This window comes from Bos taurus, chromosome 2, assembly GCF_002263795.3.
Source record: "Bos taurus isolate L1 Dominette 01449 registration number 42190680 breed Hereford chromosome 2, ARS-UCD2.0, whole genome shotgun sequence".
NCBI classification, from domain to species: Eukaryota; Metazoa; Chordata; class Mammalia; order Artiodactyla; family Bovidae; genus Bos; species Bos taurus.
The window spans coordinates 130,794,726-130,816,943 of NC_037329.1; the positions used below are offsets into that span (position 1 = coordinate 130,794,726).

General features: G+C 46.5%; 1 protein-coding gene and 1 long non-coding RNA gene across 2 annotated transcripts; one reads left to right on the forward strand and one right to left on the reverse strand.

Moving 5' to 3' along the window:
- Positions 1-1,171: 1,171 nt before the first annotated feature.
- LOC101905607 (uncharacterized) lies at positions 1,172-7,448 on the forward strand. The gene is made up of 2 exons (XR_003031757.2): positions 1,172-4,165; positions 7,075-7,448. It is a non-coding gene; the product is annotated as an uncharacterized lncRNA (long non-coding RNA).
- On the reverse strand, positions 7,246-11,464 carry LOC515042 (SCAN domain containing 1-like). Its single transcript, NM_001105370.2, has 2 exons — positions 11,320-11,464; positions 7,246-8,154 (listed from the first exon to the last, which is right to left on the reverse strand). Exon 2 carries the CDS (start codon positions 8,120-8,122, stop codon positions 7,691-7,693), a length of 432 nt encoding a protein of 143 aa, NP_001098840.2. The 5' UTR covers positions 8,123-8,154; positions 11,320-11,464; the 3' UTR covers positions 7,246-7,690.
- Positions 11,465-22,218: the final 10,754 nt, after the last annotated feature.

Genomic DNA, 22,218 nt, shown 5'->3' on the forward strand with positions numbered 1-22,218 from the left:
GCCCCATTTTATTCCTGGGACTGCCGCACCTTAAGGGGCCAGAGCTGCCGCAGCGGCAAGCACCTCCAAGGGCCACCACCCTCCTCCCACCCTTTATGCGGTCCCCGCGCTGCTCAGCCTCTCTCCTCCACTTTGTGCCACATCCTTACGCTTGTCCAGGGACCTGGACCCCTCTTGGAGTCAGAGAAAGGAGAGAAACTGACCGAACCTGTTTCCTACCTGCCTTTTCTCTAACTGGCCCAGGCTTGCCACCCTCATCTCTGTTACACATCTCTGGTGAAGATATTCTGGGTCACTGAAGAAGAGTGGATGAGATGGGATAGGGAAGAGAAGAATCTGTCAACACCTGAGCATCTCCTTCCCCATCTGGTCGGTTTTGGTAAGAGCTCAGAAGCATACGGCACAAAGATGAGATTTTAACTTGAAAATGATCCAAGAATTGCTTGTGCGGCCTAACTGGTCATGGGCACATTGCTACCCGTATTCAGCAAGTAGTCGAGTCCGTTATGTACCAGGTACCTTGGCGGCAAAGGCGAACACCGTCCCCCCACTTAACTTCAGTAGCTTCTCCTGGCTCCTGCCCATCCTCTGGCCTTCTACGGACCACGCATTCACTCACTGGGCTCCAGCTATGTTGCTGTCTTTGTTGTTCCTCAGACATATCTGAGCTTCCTGTGAAACCCTCTGAAGCTTGCACTTGCTACTCTCGCTCCTGCTCTGCATGTACCTGCTCCATTCCAATCTCGCCTCTTCAAGACCTCCTCCCTTCCCCCCACCCTGCAGCTTCAGTGGCACCTCACACCCACTCTCACACCACACGGTTTGACTTCCTTCCTAGAGCTGATCACTATCCAGAATGATCTCACCTCTTTATTTTTCTTGTAGTCCGTCTCTTCCCATTAAAAAGTAAATGCAAAGATTTCCTTCACCACTGTACCCTCAGCGCTAGAATGTAGGGCATACTCATAAATGACTGTTGCAGAAAACACCGTGAATGAAGATACAATTCCCACTTAAAGAACTAAGGTCACACAACCTTAGTGGAACAAGCAACAATCAAGGTAAGTGTTAAGATGGGCGGCATACAAGAATCTGCGGACACAAGAAGAGTATTCACAATAGTTATATGTAATATTTACCAAGTATTTCCTAAGTTCCAGCTATTGTTCTAAATATTTAATATGTATTACCTCACTTGGAATTCATAAGAACTCTAGAAACCATGATCTTCAACAGAAGTGAGGAGTGAAGAGGTCAGTAACCCATGGCCAAAATCATGCAGCCGGTAGATGGAAGCTCTGGGATTCAAATCCAGAGCTGACCACAGACTTCCCAAAGGAGGGAGATTTGCTCTGAGTCTAGAGGACTTGCACAGACTGGTCAGGCCAGGATAGGGCGTATCAACAGAACAGAAGCTTCCTGGCAGAAAGAACAGGCGTGTCCAGGTTCACAGGCACAGAAAAGCAGGATGCTCGGGGGACAGACAAATTATAGAGACATGATGTCGAATGTGAGAAACCAGACACAAAAGAGTATACACTGTCTTTGCCCACTAGCTTCAGCAACACTGCTCCAGGGCGATAGAAAGCATAACAGTTACCTTTCAGGGGGTTGATAACTAGAGAACAGCATGAGGGAGACTTCCAGGGGAGCTGGTTAAATCCTGTGTCTTCATCTGGAAGGTGGTGAGAGGAGTATGCACACTTTGGATAAATTCATTGAGTCATGCAATTAAGATCTGTGTGTTTTACAGGATGCCTATTATATCTAAATCTTAAAAATTAAAGGTCACGACACACTAGCATTGGCCTATAAACTAACACACTTGTGCTTTTTTTTTAAAGAAGTGTAGGCTTTTTTCAACACTGAGGTTTAATGCCTGAGGATAAGATAAGAAATGAGGAGAGGGATGGGGAGGAGTGAGAAGATAAAAACAGAATTTTAGGTAGAGAAATGAGGAATGCAGAGATGGAGCTGTTTGAGAAATGGGCTCAGGAGGAAGGAAAAGATCAAAGAGACAGCTGAGAAGGAATCACTCGATGAACCTTCCCTTTACCAAGTAGATTCAGCTACGATATAGGCTAGCATAGAACATAGCATATACAGAATGTCTCTGTGCCACGCGAGGGCGACCCTAGCTGGGAATATGAAACAAGACAGGTGTGGGAACTGGACCTCAGAGAGGTGACAAAACTTGTCTGAGATCACACACCTTGAAAGGGCGGGAGTTACCTTTGCTAGGAACATCCCATTTGTGCTAAGACAGGGCTCCAAAACACTTAGCTCTGGCCCCCGAGTGAAGGCGGAGCTTTGGCCCAGAGGAAGTGAAGGGGAGGCCCTGGCTGCTTTGGTGGTGGTGGTGGCTTCCTGCCCAGAAGACACACCCAGCTTCAAAATCACTATTCTGGGCAGTCAGCTTGTTGCTAGGCACCCAGAGGACCCTGGAGCTTTCAAACAGAGCCAGCCAAGGGCTGTTTTAACTTCACCTCACTGCAATATCAGGTGCAAAACGGAGAGGGAAGCCAGCCACCCCAGTGAAGACTGAGTGAAACCTTCCTCTTTTCTTCAGGGGTTTATTTTCACCATCATCTCCATTTTAAACAGGGACAATAATAATCTCCAATTAAACAATTTAATCTCCAACTAAACAGGAATTAATAATCTCACTGCCTTGTTTCCCATGAATTCCAGTCATTTGTGTTCACTAAGAAGGAAGCACTTTAAATTAGGCAGCAACCATGTGTCTTCTACAAAATGAACTATTTCCAGAGGACGTCATGTGCAGGTCGTGTGTTGGAGGCCATGAACAGATTCCCTCTACGTGGGGTTCACAATCCGCTGGGGATACAAACTAGACACTGCATGTGATCCTGGGCACAGGCCTTGGCATAGCAGGTACACAGTGCATATTGCTGAATGAGCAGGGATGCAGAACTAGAGGGAAGGTGTTACAGGAGCTCACAAGAGGGATTCAAATGCTGACTCCAGGCAGAAAGCAAAGAAGGCTTCGTGAAGGTGACCATGGCTACCTGCATCATAAACAATGAACGGGAGTAGGCTGGCAAAGACGGGGGAGGCAGAGGGTGGGACATTTCAGGCCAAGGGAAAATGGCCAATAAATGCATGGTGGTGGGTGGAAAATGTTTAGCAAAATAGTCAACTCATTGTCAAGAGCGTTGTAGTGAGCTGCCTTTGGAGACTGACCACACGGGGTGCTCTGAGGAAGGCCAGATGCGCTTGAATTCTCACCACCACGAGTGGAGGACTCTGCCCCCGCCAGCCCCTGGAGTTGGCCTCCTTTCCAGCAACCAGGGCCTGGCACCCACTCACTGCTCAGGGTGTAGTTGCCCAACAGATGACACATTTTTCCATGGCTCCAGCCAGTTGCTAGGAATCTCATATTACTTTGTGGTCCGTACACTGCTTTTCACCAGCAGCCATCTGGCAGGAGCACTTTTCAGTGACTAGATGAAACTGTGGAACTGGAGTCAAAATAATCACAGAGGGCAAGTCAGACACGAGACATGTTAGAAACGCTCCCCTCCAGCTCCGCTACACTGTCCCTCCTCTTGCCCCATCATTCGCAGAAGTCAAAGCATTCTTGGACGTCCCTGCTGGTCTGGCGGTTAAGAATCCGCCTACCTATGCAGGGAACGCTGGTTTGATCCCTGATCCAGGAAGATTCCACCTTGCCTTGGAGCAACTAAGCCCATGCGCCGTAACTACTGAGCCTGTGCACTGAGGGCCTGTGCTCTGCAAAGCGAAGCCACGGCGATGAAAAGTCGGCACCTCAACGAAGAGCAACCCCTGCTTGCTACAACTAGAGCAAGGCCACAGGCAGCAACGAAGACCCAGAGCAGCCAACAGATAAACGTTAGAAATGAACAGGGTTCTTTAGAATTGGCATCTAGATCGACTGCAGAAATGACAGTGACTGGCAGTGGTGAGAACTACTCTACGGGGTGGAGAAAGCATGGGAACCACCTCTGGAGGAGTGGCACTAGAGACGGGGAGTGACTGTCTTCCCAAATCTCCACAGGGCCCGTGAAATCCTTGGTTTATTTTTTAGTAACCAGGCAGCGTGACCTCTTGGCAAGGGCATGGGACTAGGGCCAGACGGAATGGAGATCAACTCGAGCTTCTCCTCTTACTGGATTTGTTTGGGGTAAGGATTTGCATCTACAAGTTCACGTCCGTGAAAAAGTGTTGGTACTAACAGGTTGCTGGGAGATACTGCTGGGCATTTTACCAGTTTCGGTTTGAGTTCTGGCTAACTTACCTCTGTAAGCCTCACTTGTGCTTTGGAGGTTCACCTCCGTATCTAAACCCCCTACCTTGCATTTTTTATTGAAAGTGTAAGGCTAGGTATTAGCCATACAGAATACTATGCAACTGCTAAAAAAATTTTTTTTAATAAACCTTTTTATGTTGATACCAAAAGACTGCTAAGGCTTACTGTGCAAGAAAAATATATTAAACATTCATAATGTATTTTGTGTAAATAAAAAAGGATTTCTCTGGCAATTCGGCAGTCCAGTGGCTAAGACTCTGTACCTCCACTGCAGGAGCCATGGGTTCAATCCCTGGTCGGGGAACTAAGATCCCATATGCCACACAGCATGGTCAAAAAAAAAAGGCAGGGTGATATATGCCTATGTGGGCACATACATGTCTATCTGCAAAACTGTTAATGTGAAGACAGCCTTTACATTTTCCTCTTATATCCTTGGACTTTTCTATACACATGCAAATTAATTTTTTTTTACACTAACTGTATACTTAATCTCTATTATTATTACATCAACTCCACCTCAGATTGTCAGGCATTAGATCCTGAAGGCTGGGAACTCCTTGGGTAGAGGGCAAAGCAGATGCCAACCCTGCTTTCACAGAGCTTACCATTTTATGGGGAGGCAGAAAGAGGAGACTGGCAGGCAGCACAGGACGCAACTGTATAACGTTAAAAATGTCAACAGGAGTTACCTAGGAAGTGAGAGTATGGACCAGGCTTGTTTTTTTCATACTTTTTGTCAAATGAATCTAAGACATGTTATTTTAGATTGGGCTTTCTGTGTGGTTCAGCTGGTAAAGAATCCGCCTGCAATGCAAGAGACCTGGGTTCAATCCCTGGGTTGGGAAGATCCCCTGGAGAAGGGAAAGGCTACCCACTCCAGTATTGTGGCCTGGAAAATTCCGTGGACTGTGTAGTCCACGGGGTCGCAAAAAGTGGGACACAACTGAGCGACTTTCACTTTCAAGATAAAGATGAAAAAAGCCAAAGAAATACCTCACACACAGGAGAGTGCTTTACAATTATCCTCCAATAGAAAATTTGAAGCGAAAAAAAAAAAAAGGAACCATAAAGCCCAGTAACACCAGTCTTCCAACAGCTTCTCAATCCAACGTTAAGCTTAAGAGACCGTGGACCAAAGTATAATCTGGGACATGTCTGGATGAAGTCTCTTACCGAAAGTCAGTGGTTCTCAACCAGGGGCAAAGGAGACATTTTTGGTTGTCACACCTAGCTTGTGTTAATCTAGTGAGCAGAGGATAAAGATGCTGTTAAATACCCTAGAATCCACAGGACAAGCCCCCACAAAAAGGAATTACCTGGACCCAAATTGCCAAGGTTGAAAAATCTGTGCTAAGGGATTCAGGAAATCTCAGCTGTTTTAAAATGCCACAGATGAAGACATTTCAGTCCACTTGTAACTCTGGTCCTTTACTTGCATCCTAAATTCTAGGCTATCAAAGCACCTGAGAAACTGGAGCAGGTCAGGAAATTCTTTAACACCAGGAGTTCCTAATCCCTGCAGACTAAAGGAAATACCTTCGGAATGTTTTGAGCAAATGGAGTACTGAAGATACTACGACACTATCACTGTTACTCCATTGCCAACGTTAAATTTTACTTGAGAGCTTAACCCAGTCAACGAAAGTTATTTCCCAAATACTGTACTGTACGCCCTCCCATTCCCATTGTAAAGGCCTTTACAAAAGGTGTCCCTTCTGTCCAGTGATCTCTGACTCCTACTGAAGTTCAATAAAAATGTCACTTCCCTGACTCAGCTCTTTAAAAAAAAAAAAAAAACCCACAAAATGTGTTTTCTTAGTGCTGACTCAAAATTGTATGCCAAAAAAGACTAGTTTTACTCCAGCATTTCTAACAATGTATTTTGATGGCTTCTTCCTCTCCTTAGAAACAACACATTTCCTTAAAGTTGGGCTTTATATTTTTAATTTATGGCTGCACTGGGGTTCCATTGCTTTGAGGGCCTTCTCTAGCTGTGGCAAGTGAGGGCTGCTCTTTGCTGCTGTGCAGATTTCTTTGCAGTGGCTTCTCGTGTTGCAGAGCACAGGCTCTAGAGCATATAGGTTTCAGCAGTTGCAGCACATGAGCTCAGCAGTTACGACACAGGGGCTTAGTTGCTCTCAGGTATGTGGGATCTTCCCCGATCAGGGATCGAACTGCACTGGCAGGCAGATTCCTATTCACTGTGCCACCAGGCGATTCCCTGAAATTGGGTTTTATATTTGTGTGTGCTCAGTCATTTCTGACTCTTTGCAACCCTATGGACTGTAGCCTGCCAGGCTCCTCGGTCCATGGGATTCTCCAAGGGATCTTCCCCACCCAGGGACTGAACCTGTGTCTCCAGCACTGGCAGGCAGATTCTTTACTGCTGCGCCACTTGGGATTCTAGCATCAAGAAGAGTCCCAAAGGCACAGAAGTACTCAATAAACATCAGCAGAATCGAACTCAAGCCCCACCCCTACCCCAAAAGCCAGGCTGCAGAGGCAGAAAGGTTCCTCAAGACTGGGTCATGCTGGGGAAGGAGCTGCTGTTTCCTCTACCTGTCACAGCCACAGCTACTGCTATTTCAGCTGCAAACCAAAGTACAGGATTTTACACACAAAAAGCCAGCATGACCTCTGTTCCAGGAAGAACAGAATCTCAGATGGTTTAGTCCTCTTGCAGGAAGATGAGCTGAGGAAGATAAGGAAATGGACAAAGAGCAAATCAAACAGCCCCACCTGAGTTACTTACCTCTTCTGACCCTTTTCCCCCTTCTCAGTTTTGCCCAATTTAGATGCTGACTCTGAAACAAAGGCCAGGCTTGTTCCCATTTGCCAGCTCAGCAAATGCCACATAGTTCTTACCTGCAGCTCACATCTACTCCTGATAATTATCCCACCTTTCTCAAATGCTGACAACTAAGAGCCGACTGGCAAATCACCACAGGACATTTTTATTAAGAATCAAACTTTAATATTTCAAGGACACCCCAAATGAGTTACTGGTGGGGTTACAGAAGCTTCCATTCAAGCCACCACAGTGAGAATCAAGAATATTAAAGTTGAAGCAATCATCTCTTTGGATACATAAAAACTATATATTAAAGCGTGTCACAAAGTGCAAAAAGGGAGGCATTCAGCAGAGCAAAAACAAGCAGCAGACTGATTGTCCTTACAAGAGGGCAGGGAAACTCATTTTGGAGTTTACAGTGCCAGGAAATAGAGCTGCTTCAGGCAAAAAAAAAAAGGGGGTTTTCATTTGATTCTTATTATAGCTAGCAAAGGCAAGCTCAAAGAAAATCAAGGTTCAGATTTCTCATGACTGTAGTTGGATTTGCAACAAAGAGAGCCTTTGGTCACTTCTCATATGTAGGCTGAAAAAGCAGCAGTGAGATTTTAGCCGGTGATTCTGACCCCAGGCTGACACCTCAGTGCCCAAGCTCTGAGCTCCTCAGGGAGGACGGCCTGGAACTGCTCCTGCACCAGCATTTCCACAATCTGCTCCTTCGTGTGAATATCAGGTCGCAGCCACTGTCCAGCAAGCTCCTGGAGATGTCTCAGGACATCCCTGGGCCCAGCCGCATCTTCATAGCGGAACTGCCGGAACCTCTGCCTGGAGGCTGCAGGGTTGAGAGGACTCCTTCGGGGCACGGTCTCCAGGTCATCTTCAGAGTCTTCATCCAGGCTCTCTGGCGGAACCTGGACCTGGGGCGGTGCTATCAGGATGCCTTCTGGCTCCTCAGCCATCCTCTCATTTGGTGGTGACCTTATTTCATCATTCTGGACTTCTACATCTCTTTGCATCTCTGGATACCCTTCAGTCTCCATCCTAGAACTCTGCAAAAGGATTTTTCAGACTCCTAGGCACAAAGAGAAAAGTCAGGCTCAACAAAAACAAACCTTAAAGGATGTTAAAACCTCCCTGATCTGAAGGATCTGGTCCACCAACTAGGAGAGACCTAGGTTCCAACAACTTTTCAATCTTAATAAAGTTATGAGAAATTCCGCTTTTGTTTCCTCTTGTTGGATCAATGGACACAGTTGAGAAAGTTTGTCAACAGTTTACCAAAATGTAAGATGTAGTAGATTCTCAAAGCAGAGTCAAGAATGTTGGCCTTGCTAGCTGGAAAAACCTTTCATCCATCCACCCCCCGCCCAATACAAACATACATGCACATGACTTGTGTGGGGGGGAGGGGAAGTCTTTAAAATCATGGTTGCTTCCTCCAACCACTTTTATGGAGTATTTGCTATACTTAAAAGCAAATTATGAAGAAATGCTAAAACAGAGGGGGGAAAAGTCTGTTCATTTTCATATACTCTGTCGTCTTTTCTGTCTCCTCCGGTCTTTTATGATGAAAGAATAGCAAGTGTTAAAAAAGTACTTTAGGAGCTACCATCAGGGTGGAGTCTATGGCAATTAAAAAAAAGGAAAAAAGCTTTTCTATTAAGATCAAGATCCTAAGTTCCCTCAAAGTACGAGGAACTGAATTTGTAAGAATCCTTGCAGCATGGATTTCTGACTCGTTAGATGTTTGAGAGCTCCAGGATTAGCAAACCAGCTGTAGTGGGAAGAAGGGAGATTGGGGGGTCTGATAGGAAAGGCTGGGGCAAAAAAGGTTTTGCTTCATTTAGGCTAGGGCCCAGTCCAAAGAGGAATTATTTACAGGAAAACCACATTCTATGTTAATTTAAAAGAAAAAAAAGACTTAAGATAACAGTATAGCAACGACTATATTGTCACAGCAGGGATGTCCAATCAAAGATTATAATCCCTATGAAGTCACTTTACAAAGATCACCTTTTTTTTGTTATTACCACCTTCCCCAAGGATCAGTTCTTTCCTACTGTATCAACACTGCAGAAGTGTTGAGATTTAAAATCCTCCCTACATCAGAGAGTCTCAAATCTGTTCCCTAGGTAACAACTTATAGAAGCCGACAATTGTTAACACTGACCAGCTGCCCTGAATTAAATTGTTCTTGGCTCCTAACACCTGGTCTCTAAACGTTCACTGATTTATTTTCTAGAACTTTTTAAAAAATATTTATTTGGCTGCACCAGGTCTTACTTGAGGCATGTAGGATCTTTAGTTGCAGCATGGGAACTCTTAGTTATGGCAAGTAGAACCCATTTCCCTGACCAGGGATTGAACCCAGGCCTCCTGCACTGGGAGTAGTCTTAGCCACAGGACCACCAGGAAAAGTCCATCTAGGAGCTCTGGATTGATTCTAGACCCGGTAGCAGGTATTTTTGGAATATATCACTTCCCTTATTATCTGGGTTTCTGTTCAATCAACAGGGTGTTGCTCATGCCTCAAAATAAGTTATCCCAGGGTGATAAGAAGGACAAAAGCAGAATACCCCCCCAAACTCAGGGGTGCCTTGAATAAAAGGGAAATAGTCAAGGAAAGGTTGGATGAAACACTGTTCGATAGCAAACTCTTGGGAACAACTTAAGCCATCAACAGGAATGTGGTTAAGATGCTGTTGTTTAGTCGCTAAGTTGTGTCCACCTCTTTCAAGACCCCATGGACTGTAGCCCACCAGGCTACTCTGTCCAAGCGATTTCCCAGGCAAGATACTGGCGTGGGTTGCCATTTCCTTCTCCATGGGATTTTCCCCACCCAGAGACTGAACCTGTGTCTCTTGTGTCCCCTGCATTGCAGGCAGATTCTGTACCACTGAGCCATAGGGAAGCCCTTATCAACAGGGAAGTGATTAAAGTACTGTCAGCCACTAAGCAGAATACTATGCAGCCTTGGAAGAAATGAAAGAGGCCTATGAGAGCCGATGTGTAAAGTTTTCCATAATATAGCACCCCTCCCCCAGCTGCAGATCAATAGGTATAATGTAATCTCATCTGGGGAAACTAAAAACACATACAGGTAAGCATATACGACCTGATGTATCTATAAAGGTACCGGGAAGGTTATCAAAGAAATTCTTTTTACCTCTGAGGAGCAGAACAGTAAAAGTGGGAAACATTTTTCTTATACCTTTCTGTACTGTCTTCTTTTTTACTACATCTAAGGAAATGGAAACCCACTCCGGTGTTCTTGCCTGGAGAATCCCAGGCTGCCGTCTATGGGGTCGCAGAGTCAGACAAGACTGAAGTGACTTAGCAGCAGCATGCTACTTTCATGACAACTCAAGAGGGAGAAAACATTTCAGGCTTTCCCCTCCAGCTCAAAACTGTTCTGAGAGAAAACCCCTAATCCACTTAGAAAAATACCCTTTTACTAATTCTTCTCATTCCCAAACTCAACTGTCAACAGGCCAGTTTTCAAAGCTGGCTTTGGAAGATGGTGATCAGCTCCATGATTTACCCAGCTTCCAAACCCAATCAGTTTGAGAAGGCCACCTGCCATACAGAATGCTTATCCTCACCAGTCAATAACTCCAGCTTAGGGAACTCTTATCTCCTATCTGATATTGTGCGTTTCACATTCTGTACGTGATTCTCTTAGCGACTCAGGTTAAACTCTCGATAAGATTCTCTACCGCCCCAGTTGTCTCCATTTTAACAAGCAGCTTCCACCGCTCCATTTTTTGAATTTTACAGGCCACAGGGTCCTGTAAAATTAGTAGCTTTCCGTCATCGAGTCCTGCCCGAGAACCCAGTAGGGCCGTTACTGTCATTTCCATTTCACAGATAAGCAAACTGAGGCTCAGGGAAAGGGGACTTGCCCAAGGTCACAAGGCTAGGAAGTGGCGGGACCACCCAGCCCAGTACAAAAATCCCCGGCGTCTCTGCAGGAACCTGGGTCCGACTCCTCCCACTACCTGGGCGCGGTTCAGACGGCCGATATCCGGCCGGAAAAGGCGCATCTGGGGAATCCAGAACTGGACGTCCTCCTTCCTGGGACATTTAGCTGAGCCCCAAGGCCACGCCAGGCAGACCAGACGGCACACCCTACAGGCAAAGGCCTCCCCACTCCCAGGGCCGCCGCCCCGGCCGCCCGCTCCCACCCAGCGGTGCGCGGCGGAGGAGGGAGGTGCAGGGGGCGGGGAGGGGCGTTCACCTGCGCAGGTGCCCCTCGGAAGGCCGGGTGAACGGGGAAAGGAGAGGAGCGAGACGCCAAGCCCCGCCACCGGCTCCGGGAAAGGGAAATCAGCTGCTCGGCGCCGAGCTTTGTAGCCCACCACCGGAACCGGAAGTCGCGGCCCGCCCGGAAGCTGGAAACGGAAGGGGAAATAGGGTTCCAAGGCGTTGGGGGGGGGGGGGGAGGCGGGGTCTCTCTAGGCCTTGGCGGTGTCCTGCAGCTCCATGGTCTTAACCCCTGCTGGTTTCTTGGCCTCCCCCGGTCCCCAGTCCTCCCGACTGAGCGAAGAGGTGCGTCCGGCCTAGGAGCTCTTCCAGTGCAGGGGAGGCCTTTGCCTTTCTGACCAGCAGTTTTTTGCCCAACAGAATGGAAAGAGGATGCAGCAGGAATTGAGACACTCCTCGAGCCTGCCCGCGGCTGAGTCAGCGCCCCACCCTGAGGTTACACCCTTGATCCTTTGCACCACCCAGAGCAAAGAAACCAAATTAGAGGGCTGGCTGGCTGCTGCTGGGAGACAGTGGTCGGTATGGCTTCCCGTGGAGTCGCTCCAGATGGACAGAGGGCGCAGTCTACTAGGTGTCTCCATGTACCCGCTTAGACCCACCCAGAGAGTGCGGCATGTGCCCGTGGGGCTTTGGCAGTCCCTCTTGGGGGAGACCCCTTGTGCGTAGGAGGCTAAATCTTAGTCCTGTGTGTCTCTTCCTCAAGACCTTCCCAATTGCAGTGGTACAGTTCAGTCGCTCAGTCGTGTCAGACTCTTTGCGACCCTATGGACTGCTGCACGCCAGGCCTCCCTGTCCGTCACCAACTCCCGGAGTTTATTCAAGCTCATGTCCGTTGAGTTGGTAATGCCGTAGGAACTGAAATTTCAGATTTTTACTAAGGCGGTTTTTGAGTCTGGGCACAGAGGTTAAATAGCACAGCCTGTAAGAGTAAGTGCAGAGATGCTAACCAAGGCAGCCTTCCCAGTTCTCTCTTAATCCTGTAGGGAAGGAACTTGGGCTTTGCATTCTCCTATCTAGATGGCATGAGCTAGGAAATTAAGAGGGGCGCCTCAGTGCCTCCTGCTGGGTTATCACCCGGACCCAATGTCCCTGGGGAAGGGAAGATACGCCTATTGTCTTCCGTAAACTCCTAGATGGCTAGGTACTCAAGTAGGTTGGAGAACCAGGGCTCCTTGCCATGGCCCTACCCCTACCTCCCCTAGTGACTGCGGTCCTACAGTTTCCACATGTACCTCCTCTTTGCCTTGGTTTTCCCATCTGCAAAATGAGGGGGTTGAACCAGATTCAGTTCAGTTCAGTTTAGTTCAGTTGCTCAGTCGTGTCCGACTCTTTGCAACCTCATGAACCGCAGCACGCCAGGTCTCCCTGTCCATCACCAACTCCCGGAGTTCACTCAAATTCATGTCCATCAAGTCGGTGATGCCATCCAGCCATCTCATCCTCTGACGTCCCCTTCTCCTCCTGCCCCCAATCCCTCCCAGCATCAGAGTCTTTTCCAATGAGTCAACTCTTCGCATCAGGTGGCCAAAGTACTGGAGTTTCAGCTTCAGCATCAGTCCTTCCAATGAACACCCAGGACTGATCTTTAGGATGGACTGGTTGGATCTCCTTGCAGTCCAAGGGACTCTCAAGAGTCTTCTTCAACACCACAGTTCAAAAGCATCAATTCTTCGGCACTCAGCTTTCTTCACAGTCCAACTCTCACATCCATACATGACCACTGGAAAAACCATAGCCTTGACTAGATGGCAAAGTAATATCACTGCTTTTTAATATGCTGTCTAGGTTGGTCGTAACTTTCCTTCCGAGGAGTAAGCATCTTTTAATTTCATGGCTGCAATCACCATCTGCATTAGAAACTTCCAATTGTCATTCCCCGCTTCAGTTCTTAGGTTCTTTGAGAATGCTTCAGAAAACTTCTCAGGTAAGAGGGACGAGGGGGAAGGGGGACAGCCCTTTTGGGTCCCAGAGCAGCTCCAATTCTATAGGTTTATAAGAAAAGTATGTACATTGTGGTTCTGCATACAATTATTGTGTCATTGAGAGAAAAGTTTAAACTGTATTTTACCCTATTCCCTCATCTCTCCCCACCCTCCTGTTCACTCCATCAGCTGACACACTGATGTTCAGTCACCAAGTCGTGTCCAACTCTTCGTGACCCCATAGACTACAGCATGCCAGGCTTCCCTGTTCCTCACCATCTCCCAAAGTTTGCCCAAGTTCATGCTCATTAAATCGGTGATGCCATCCAACCATCTCATCCTCTATTGCCCTCTTCTTCTGCCTTCAATCATTCCCAGCATCAGGATTGTTTCAAATGAGTCTGCTGTTCGCATCAAATGGGCAAACTATTCAAGCTTCAACTTCAGCATCAGTCTTTTCCAATGAGTATTCAGGATTGATTTCCTTTAAGATTGACTGGTTTGATCTCCTTGCTGTCCAAGAGTCTTCTCAAGCACTGCAATTCAAAAGCATCAGTTCTTTGGCACTCTGCCTTCTTTATGGTCCAGCTCTCACATCCATACATGACTATCGGAAAGACCATAGCCTTGACTATATGGACCTTTGTTGGCAAAATGATGTCTTTGCTTTTTAACACGCTGTCTGGGTCTGTCATAGCTTTCCTGCCAAGAAGCAGTCATCTTCTGACTTCATGGCTGCAGTCACCGTCCACAGTGATTTTATAGCCCAGGAAGAGGAAATCTGTCGCTGCTTCCTCCTTTTCTCTTTCTATTTGTCATGAAGTGATGGGACCAGTTGCCATGATCTTAGTTTTTTTAATACTGAGTTTTAAGCCAGCTTTTTTCACTCTTCTCCTTCACCCTCATCAAGAGGCTCTTTAGTTCCTCTTTACTTTCTACCATCAGAGTGGTATCATCTGCATATCTGATATTGTTGATATTTCTCCTGGCAATCTTGATTTCAGCTTGTAATTCATACAGCCCTGCATTTTGCATGATATGTTCTGTGTATAAGTTAAATAAGCATGGTGCAATAAACAGCCTTGTATTCCTTTCTCAATCTTGAACGAGTCAGTTGTTCCATACAAGGCTCTAGCCGTTGCTTCTTGATCTGCATACAGGTTTCTCAGGAGACAGGTAAGATGGTCTGGTATTCCCATCTCTTTAAGAATTTTTCACAGTTTGTTATGATCCACACAGTCAAAGGCATTAGCCTAGTTAATGGAACAGCAGTAGATGTTTTTCTGGAATTCTCTTGCTTTATGATCCAGTGGATGTTGGCAATTTGATCTCTGGTTCTGCCTTTTCTAAACCCAGATTGAACATCTGGATGTTCTTGGTTTACATAATGCTGACGCCTAGCTTGAAGGATTTGGAGCATAACCTTACTAGCATGGGAGATGAGTGCAATTGTCTGGTGGTTTGAATAATCTTGAGTACTGACCTTCTTGGGAACTGGGATGAGGATTGACCTTTTCCAGTCTTGTGGCCACTGCTGGGTTTTCTAAATTTGCTGACATATTGAGTGCAGCACTTTAATAGCATCATCTTTTAGAATTTTAAATAGCCCTGCTGGAATTTCATCACCTCCACTAGTTTTATTGTCAGCAGTGCTTCCTGAGGCTCACTTGACTTCACACTCCAGAATGTCTGTCTCTGGATGAGTGACCACAGCCTCATGGTTATCTGGGTCATTAAGATCTTTTTTGTTCAATTGTTCTGTGTATTATCGCTCTCTTTTCTTGATCTCTTCTGCTTCTTTTACCCCTTCATGGATCACTGCCTTGTCGTGGCGAAGGGGCTTGCATAACTCAGTGAAGCTATGAGCCATGCCATGTAGGGCCATTGAAGATGGACGGGTGATAGTGAAGGGTTCCGACAAAACGTGGCCCACTGGAGGAGGGAATGGCAAATCATGCCAGTATACTTGCCATGAGAACCTCCCGAACTGTACAAAAGGATAAAAAGATAGGACACACTGACCTTCTTGTTATTCTGTGCACCTGACAATCTCATCTTCACACAAGCTCATCTTCACCTCTTTTGCTGATCTCTGCCTGTAGTGCTTTCTTTGGAGATCTGCTCATCCAGGTTCTAGCTCAAACGTAGCCTCTCTAAAGCAGCCTTCACTGCCCTGCCATTCTTCTTCCTCTTATTTTTTTTTTTTTTTCTCTCGACATGTGGGGTCTTAGTTCCCCAACCAGAGATCAAACCCATGCCCCATGCAGTGGAAGGGTGGAGCCCTAACCACTGGAATTCCCTGCCCTTCCGAAGGCACCCATCCAGTTCCTTTATAGCCGACACCCTGTTTTCATTGTTGTTGTCGTTTTGGTTTTATTGCTTTTTATTGATTTATAGCCGTGCTAGGTCTTCACTGCTGTTCTCCGGCCACTCTTTAGTTGCAGCGAGCGGGCTTCTCACTGCAGTGCTCCTCTTGTGGAATTCATGCTCTAGAGTGCAGGCTCAGTAGTTCTGGAACTCGGGCTTAGTTGTCCCGATGCCTATGGAATCTTCCCAGACCAGGGAGCAAACGTATGTCCCCTGCATTGGCAGGCAGATTCTTAACCACGGGACCACCAGGGAAGCCCTGTTACCCTGTTTTTATTACCTGTTCATTTTTCTACCTCCTCCACTAAAAGCAGGGTCCACAAGGCCAAGGACCTTGACTGTTCTCTCACCATGCCTCCAGCACGTCCACTGAATGGGCTGGCTAAACATTGACTGGATGAATCAATGCGTAACTGAATGTACAGAGAAGTCTTAGATTCTATGATCAAGCTAATCTGATAAAGACCAGTGGGAACATTTAACAAAATTAGGTTGGTTTATTAACCTGATGCAGCAAGGGAGACAGCACCCAGAGGATCCAAACAAAGGAAGAGACTGGCTTATCATAAGATTAGGGAGAAGAGTGGAATTTCGGTGAAAATGAACTGAAGCCCTATTGACGGGCTCAGAGCAAACCGCATTGTGTGGAGAAGGGTTAACATTTGACTTGGACTGAGAAGCAAATCCCTGGTCTTGTTTCCTTGGACAGCAGAAAGTTAAGATCGATATAGACTATTGCGTCCAGAAACCCCTTATCTGAAGCTCTGTACTGAGGTTGGTAATCCCCGCTGCTTCTCCACAAAAAGTCTGGCTTCAACCCTCCAGACCAGAGAGGGATGCTCTGTTCTCAAAGTTTCTGCCCGTCTCTGCTTTTAGAGAATAGGGTTTCTCAACACCGTCTCTGGTGATAATTGGCAACAGAAGACTTGACAGCTTCATGTTTGATAGGAATGCCTTGCTGCCTCAGCACTGGGATCTGAGGGCCGTCAAGCACTCCAGGCTCCCTCCTGCAGTGTGACCCCAGCTCCCCGGGCCCTGCACCCCTCTGGGCCTCCATTAGAACACCAGGCCAAGTCTCCACCCTGGCTTCCCGTCCAGACTGTGGGCTTGAGAGGACCTGACCCAAGTTAGGTTCATTCTCCTCTGCTCATGCCTGGCACAGAATACCAGTAGGCGCTCAGTCCATGCCCATCAAATCTACCTGTTGATAGGTTTTCTAAATGGGAAGAAAAAGAAGTGGATGAGGGGGGAAAAAAAGTGGAGGAAAGCATATCAAAATGATGGAAGCAGTTGTGGAAGAGAGATGGGAATGTAGGTGATTTTTACAAATCTTTCCCAAAGTGGAAGTTTCTAAACCTGAGCTGATATGAATATTCTGAAAAAGGAAAAGATAATGGAATTGTTGACTCTTCCAACCAGTCCATTCTGAAGGAGATCAGCCCTGGGATTTCTTTGGAAGGAATGATGCTAAAGCTGAAACTCCAGTACTTTGGCCACCTCATGCAAAGAGTTGACTCATTGGAAAAGACTCTGATGCTGGGAGGGATTGGGGCAGGAGGAGAAGGGGACGACAGAGGATGAGATGGCTGGATGGTATCACTGACTCGATGGAAGTGAGTCTGAGTGAACTCCGGGCGTGCTGCAATTCATGGGGTTGAAAAGAGTCGGACACGACTGAGTGACTGAACTGAACTGAAGATTTAAAAAGTGAATTTTTTAAGCTGTTTTTTTTTTTTTTTCTTTTTGAATTAACAAAAACATTTAGTTCCGTATGGTTGAAAGGTATAGTTAGCAGGATGTCCTAACTCCCTGTTGGTCACATACCTGAGAAGGCTGTCATAGCCCTCAGCCTCCTCCTGAAGCTGGGTGGAGGGCCCTTGAGGGCTCATTGCCCAGCCGCAGGATGGAATTTTACATGTTTGACTACTTTTTGTCCTAAAACTATTTTTGGAAAATTGTCTGAGGGCCTTCCCTGATCCACTGGGAAGAAGAGATACTACAGTGGCCTGGGAACATTTGACAGTTGCATATATCATCCAGCATTGTCTCCATACAGATGATAATCATATCCTGGTTCTAGAATATCTCCCATCCTCCCCACTCCCCTGGGTTGTGGAGGTCTTTGAGTCCAGGGAGGACTCAGTTCCTCCCTTGCCCTCACTCTGGCCTCCCCAGACCAGTTCCTGAGCTTTTGTAGGACATGGAGTGGGGACAGTGACTGGAGGAGAGGGTTTCAGGAGGAATGGTTGAGATTCCGGGGGTGGTTTTAGGAGAAAAATGTGGGGCAGTTGTAATATGTGGAGCCAGTAGATGGGAAAAGGAAAACAAGAATGTTAACAGATACTGTTGATGCAATCACTTTGGAGAACAATTTGATGGACAGGGAAGCCTGGCGTGCTGCAGTCCATGGGGTCGCAAAGAGTCGGACGCAACTGAGCGACTGCACTGAACTGAACTGAAAAGCTGAAAACGAGCACACTCTCCCACTTAGCCATCCCATTTCTTGGAATATGCCCTAGGACCACTCTCGTGCGTGCCTGGAGATATGTCCAAGGATGTTCACTGAAGCACTGTTTGAAATAGGAGAAACTGGCCCTGTTCTAAACATCCATCAGGAGGGGGGAAGGATAAATACCTGCTGCTGTTGGGCAATAGCATACTCTACAAATCTTGCAGCAACGAACTGGAGAGAGATAAACTAGCATAGATTAGACCTCAAAACCACTGGGTGAAAATATTTGGTGAAGGAAGCAAGTTATGGAAAATCAGTATGGCAAGATGCCATGCATGTATTTTTTTTAAAACTAAATAAGGTAATATATGGTTTATGGATAGTTATACTTATGATCTAAATATAACAATAAGGAGTAGAAGGATAAGCACCAAACTCCATTTATCAGTCAGGAGAGGGGATAGGTTAGGTCCATGTCACTGTAACAACCACCCAAAATCTCAAGCAGCTTATAATATATACTTATAACAAGAGTATATTTCTTTTTTATTTCTTTCTTTTTTTTTTTTTTTGTGAGGGGCCGCACACCTTGGCATGTAGGATCTTAGTTCCCCCACCAGGGATCAAACCCCATGCCCCCTGCAGTAGAAACTGGGAGACTTGCCCACTGGTCTGCCAGGGACGTCCCAAGAGTAAGTTTCTTGCATTGGACTTCCCTGGTGGCTCAGATGGTAAAGAATCTGCCTGCAACGTGGAAGACCCGGGTTCAATCCCTGGGTCTGGAAGATCCCCTGGAGAAGGAAATGGCAACCCACTCCAGTGTTCTTGCCTGGAGAATCCCATGGACAGAGGAGCCTGGCAGGCTACAGTGCCTGGGGTCGCAGAGTTGGACATGACTCTGAATGCAGAGTTCCAAAGAATAGCAAGAAGAGATAAGAAGGCCTTCCTCAGCAATCAATGCAAAGAAATAGAGGAAAACAATAGAATGGGAAAGACTAGAGATCTCTTCAAGAAAATTAGAGATACCAAGGGAACGTTTCATGCAAAGATGGGCTCAATAAAGGACAGAAATGGTATGGACCTAACAGAAGCAGAAGATATTAAGAAGAGGTGACAAGAATACACAGAAGAACTCTACAAAAAAGATCTTCAGAACCCAGATAATCACGATGATGTGATCACTGACCTAGAGCCAGACATCCTGGAATGTGAAGTCAAGTGGGCCTTAGAAAGCATCACTACGAACAAAGCTAGTGGAGGTGATAGAATTCCAGTTGAGCTATTCCAAATCCTGAAAGATGATGCTGTGAAAGTGCTGCACTCAATATGCCAGCAAATTTGGAAAACTCAGCAATGACCACAGGACTTGAAAAGGTCAGTTTTCACTACAATCCCAAAGAAAGGCAATGCCAAAGAATGCTCAAACTATCGCACCATTGCACTCATCTCACATGCTAGTAAAATAATGCTCAAAATTCTCCAAGCCAGGCTTCAGCAATACGTGAACCGTGAACTTCCTGATGTTCAAGCTGGTTTTAGAAAAGGCAGAGGAACCAGAGATCAAATTGCCAACATCCGCTGGATCATGGAAAAAGCAAGAGAGTTCCAGAAAAACATCTATTTCTGCTTTATTGACTATGCCAAAGCCTTTGACTGTGTGGATCACAATAAACTGGAAAATTCTGAAAGAGATGGGAATACCAGACCACCTGACCTGCCTCTTGAGAAATGTGTATGCAGGTCAGAAAGCAACAGTTAGAACTGGACATGGAACAACAGACTGGTTCCAAATAGGAAAAGGAGTACGTCAAGGCTGTATATTGTCACCCTGCTTATTTAACTTATATGCAGAATACATCATGAGAAACGCTGGACTGGAAGAAGCACAAGCTGGAATCAAGATTGCCGGGAGAAATATCAATAACCTTAGATATGCAGATGACACCACCCTTATGGCAGAAAATGAAGAGGAACTCAAAAGCCTCTTGATGAAAGTGAAAATGGAGAGTGAAAAAGTTGGCTTAAAGCTCAACATTCAGAAAACGAAGATCATGGCATCTGGTCCCATCACGTCATGGGAAATAGATGGGGAAACAGTGGAAACAGTGTCAGACTTAATTTTTTTGGGCTCCAAAATCACTGCAGATGGTGACTGCAGCCATGAAATTAAAAGACGCTTACTCCTTGGAAAGACAGTTATGACCAACCTAGATAGCCTATTCAAAAGCAGAGACATTATTTTGCCAACAAAGGTCCGTCTAGTCAAGGCTATGGTTTTTCCTGTGGTCATGTATGGATGTGACAGTTGGACTGTGAAGAAGGCTGAGCCTGGAAGAATTGATGCTTTTGAACTGTGGTGTTGGAGAAGACTCTTGAGAGTCCCTTGGACTGCAAGGAGATCCAGCCAGTCCATTCTGAAGGAGATCAGCCCTGGGATATCTTTGGAAGAAATAATGCTAAAGCTGAAACTCCAGTACTTTGGCCACCTTATGCGAAGAGTTGACTCATTGGAAAAGACTCTGATGCTGGGAGGGATTGGGAGCAGGAAGAGAAGGGGATGACAGAGGATGAGATGGCTGGATGGCATCACTGACTCGATGGACGTGAGTCTGGGTGAACTCCGGGAGTTGGTGATGGACAGGGAGGCCTGGCGTGCTGCGATTCATGGGGTCACAAAGAGTCAGACACGACTGAGTGACTGAACTGAACTGAGCAACTAACACTTACTACATGTCCCTCAGGGGGCAGTGGAGAGGCTCTGCTGCACAAAACTCTGCTAGCCCCAAGGGAAAACCAGTAATACTGGGTGGGCAACCCCGCAAGTTTGAAGATGAAGACCCTTGGATAGAGTACAGAAGGGCCTCCACCTGAACTACAATTATTATCTTAGAAAATATGAAGCAAAAACGTGAAATTTGTTTATTGTGGAGAGAAGCCATGTGGGTGTTTTATATATTATTCGTTGGGAAGATCCCCTGGAGAAGGAAATGGCAACCCACTCCAATGTTCTTGCCTGGAAAATTCCATGGACTGGGGAGCCTGGCAGGATACAGTCCATGGAGTCGCAAAGAGTCGGACACGACTGAGCGACTTCACCTTCATCATGTTGTGTCTTTTTAAACACTAGAAGTGTAGTTTTTTTGTCTTATTTTTTAATCTTTAGAAGTGTAATTTTTCAAGTGAAGGGGCAAGGGAGCAATGTTAATATTGAAAGTTATGTTTGTGTGTCTTTTTGGGAACCGTGTTTCAAGGTATTCAGGAGAAATAGGAGTCAAAGAGTTGAGTTGTTTTTGTGTCCTCTGGACGTCAGCAGTGGCTCTCTGGGCCCTGACCTCGGCTTCCACCTCGCATGTCCATCTGTGTTTGCATCCGCCCCCCACTGCAGCCAGAGCTCTCCCTGAGCTTGTCCGGCTCACCTCTGTTCTCTCAGCCCTGAACTGTCAACAGAGAAGTTGCCCAGTAAATGTTTACTGAGTGACTCTGATATGCTCTGCTCATTTCTTTCTAAATGTTGAGCCATTTCAGGGCAGGAACCCTGTTGTCTTCTCCCTGTGGGCATCCTCAGGTTGAAGGAATGAATGCTTGTTGAATGAATGAATGACTGCGGTCCTCCTTCCCCAGCCCATCAGTGGAAGCAGAAAATACACGGCCCATGCCCCCTCCACCATGAGCTTCCCAAGGGGCTGGTGAGGACAGTATTTCTGCAGCCTCTACCATGCTTTTAGGCCTGCACTGAAAAGCCAGTCATTGCGCATGTGGCTATGCAAGGCGTCCAGCTTCCCAGAACTCACTCCGTTTGTTTTTGTTTGTTTTTCTGTCACACCTCGTGGCATGCAAGATCTTAGTTCCCTGACCAGGGATTGAACCCGTGCTCCCTGCTGTGGAAGCACAAAGTCTAACCGCTGGACCACCAAGGAAGTCCTTCACCTGGTTTTAACCATGCCACGTCCTTTCCTGTCCCCTCACTCCCAGGCAAACGGGGATGCTTGGCCACTTGACAACAACTCCCTTCTATCTGAGCCTCATTTTTCTCTCATTCTAATATGAGAGGGTTGAGTCTTATTTCTACATATAACATCTAAGATTCTAGAAGTGGGCTGGAAAGAGAGAGGTGAGTCAAAGAAGACTCAAG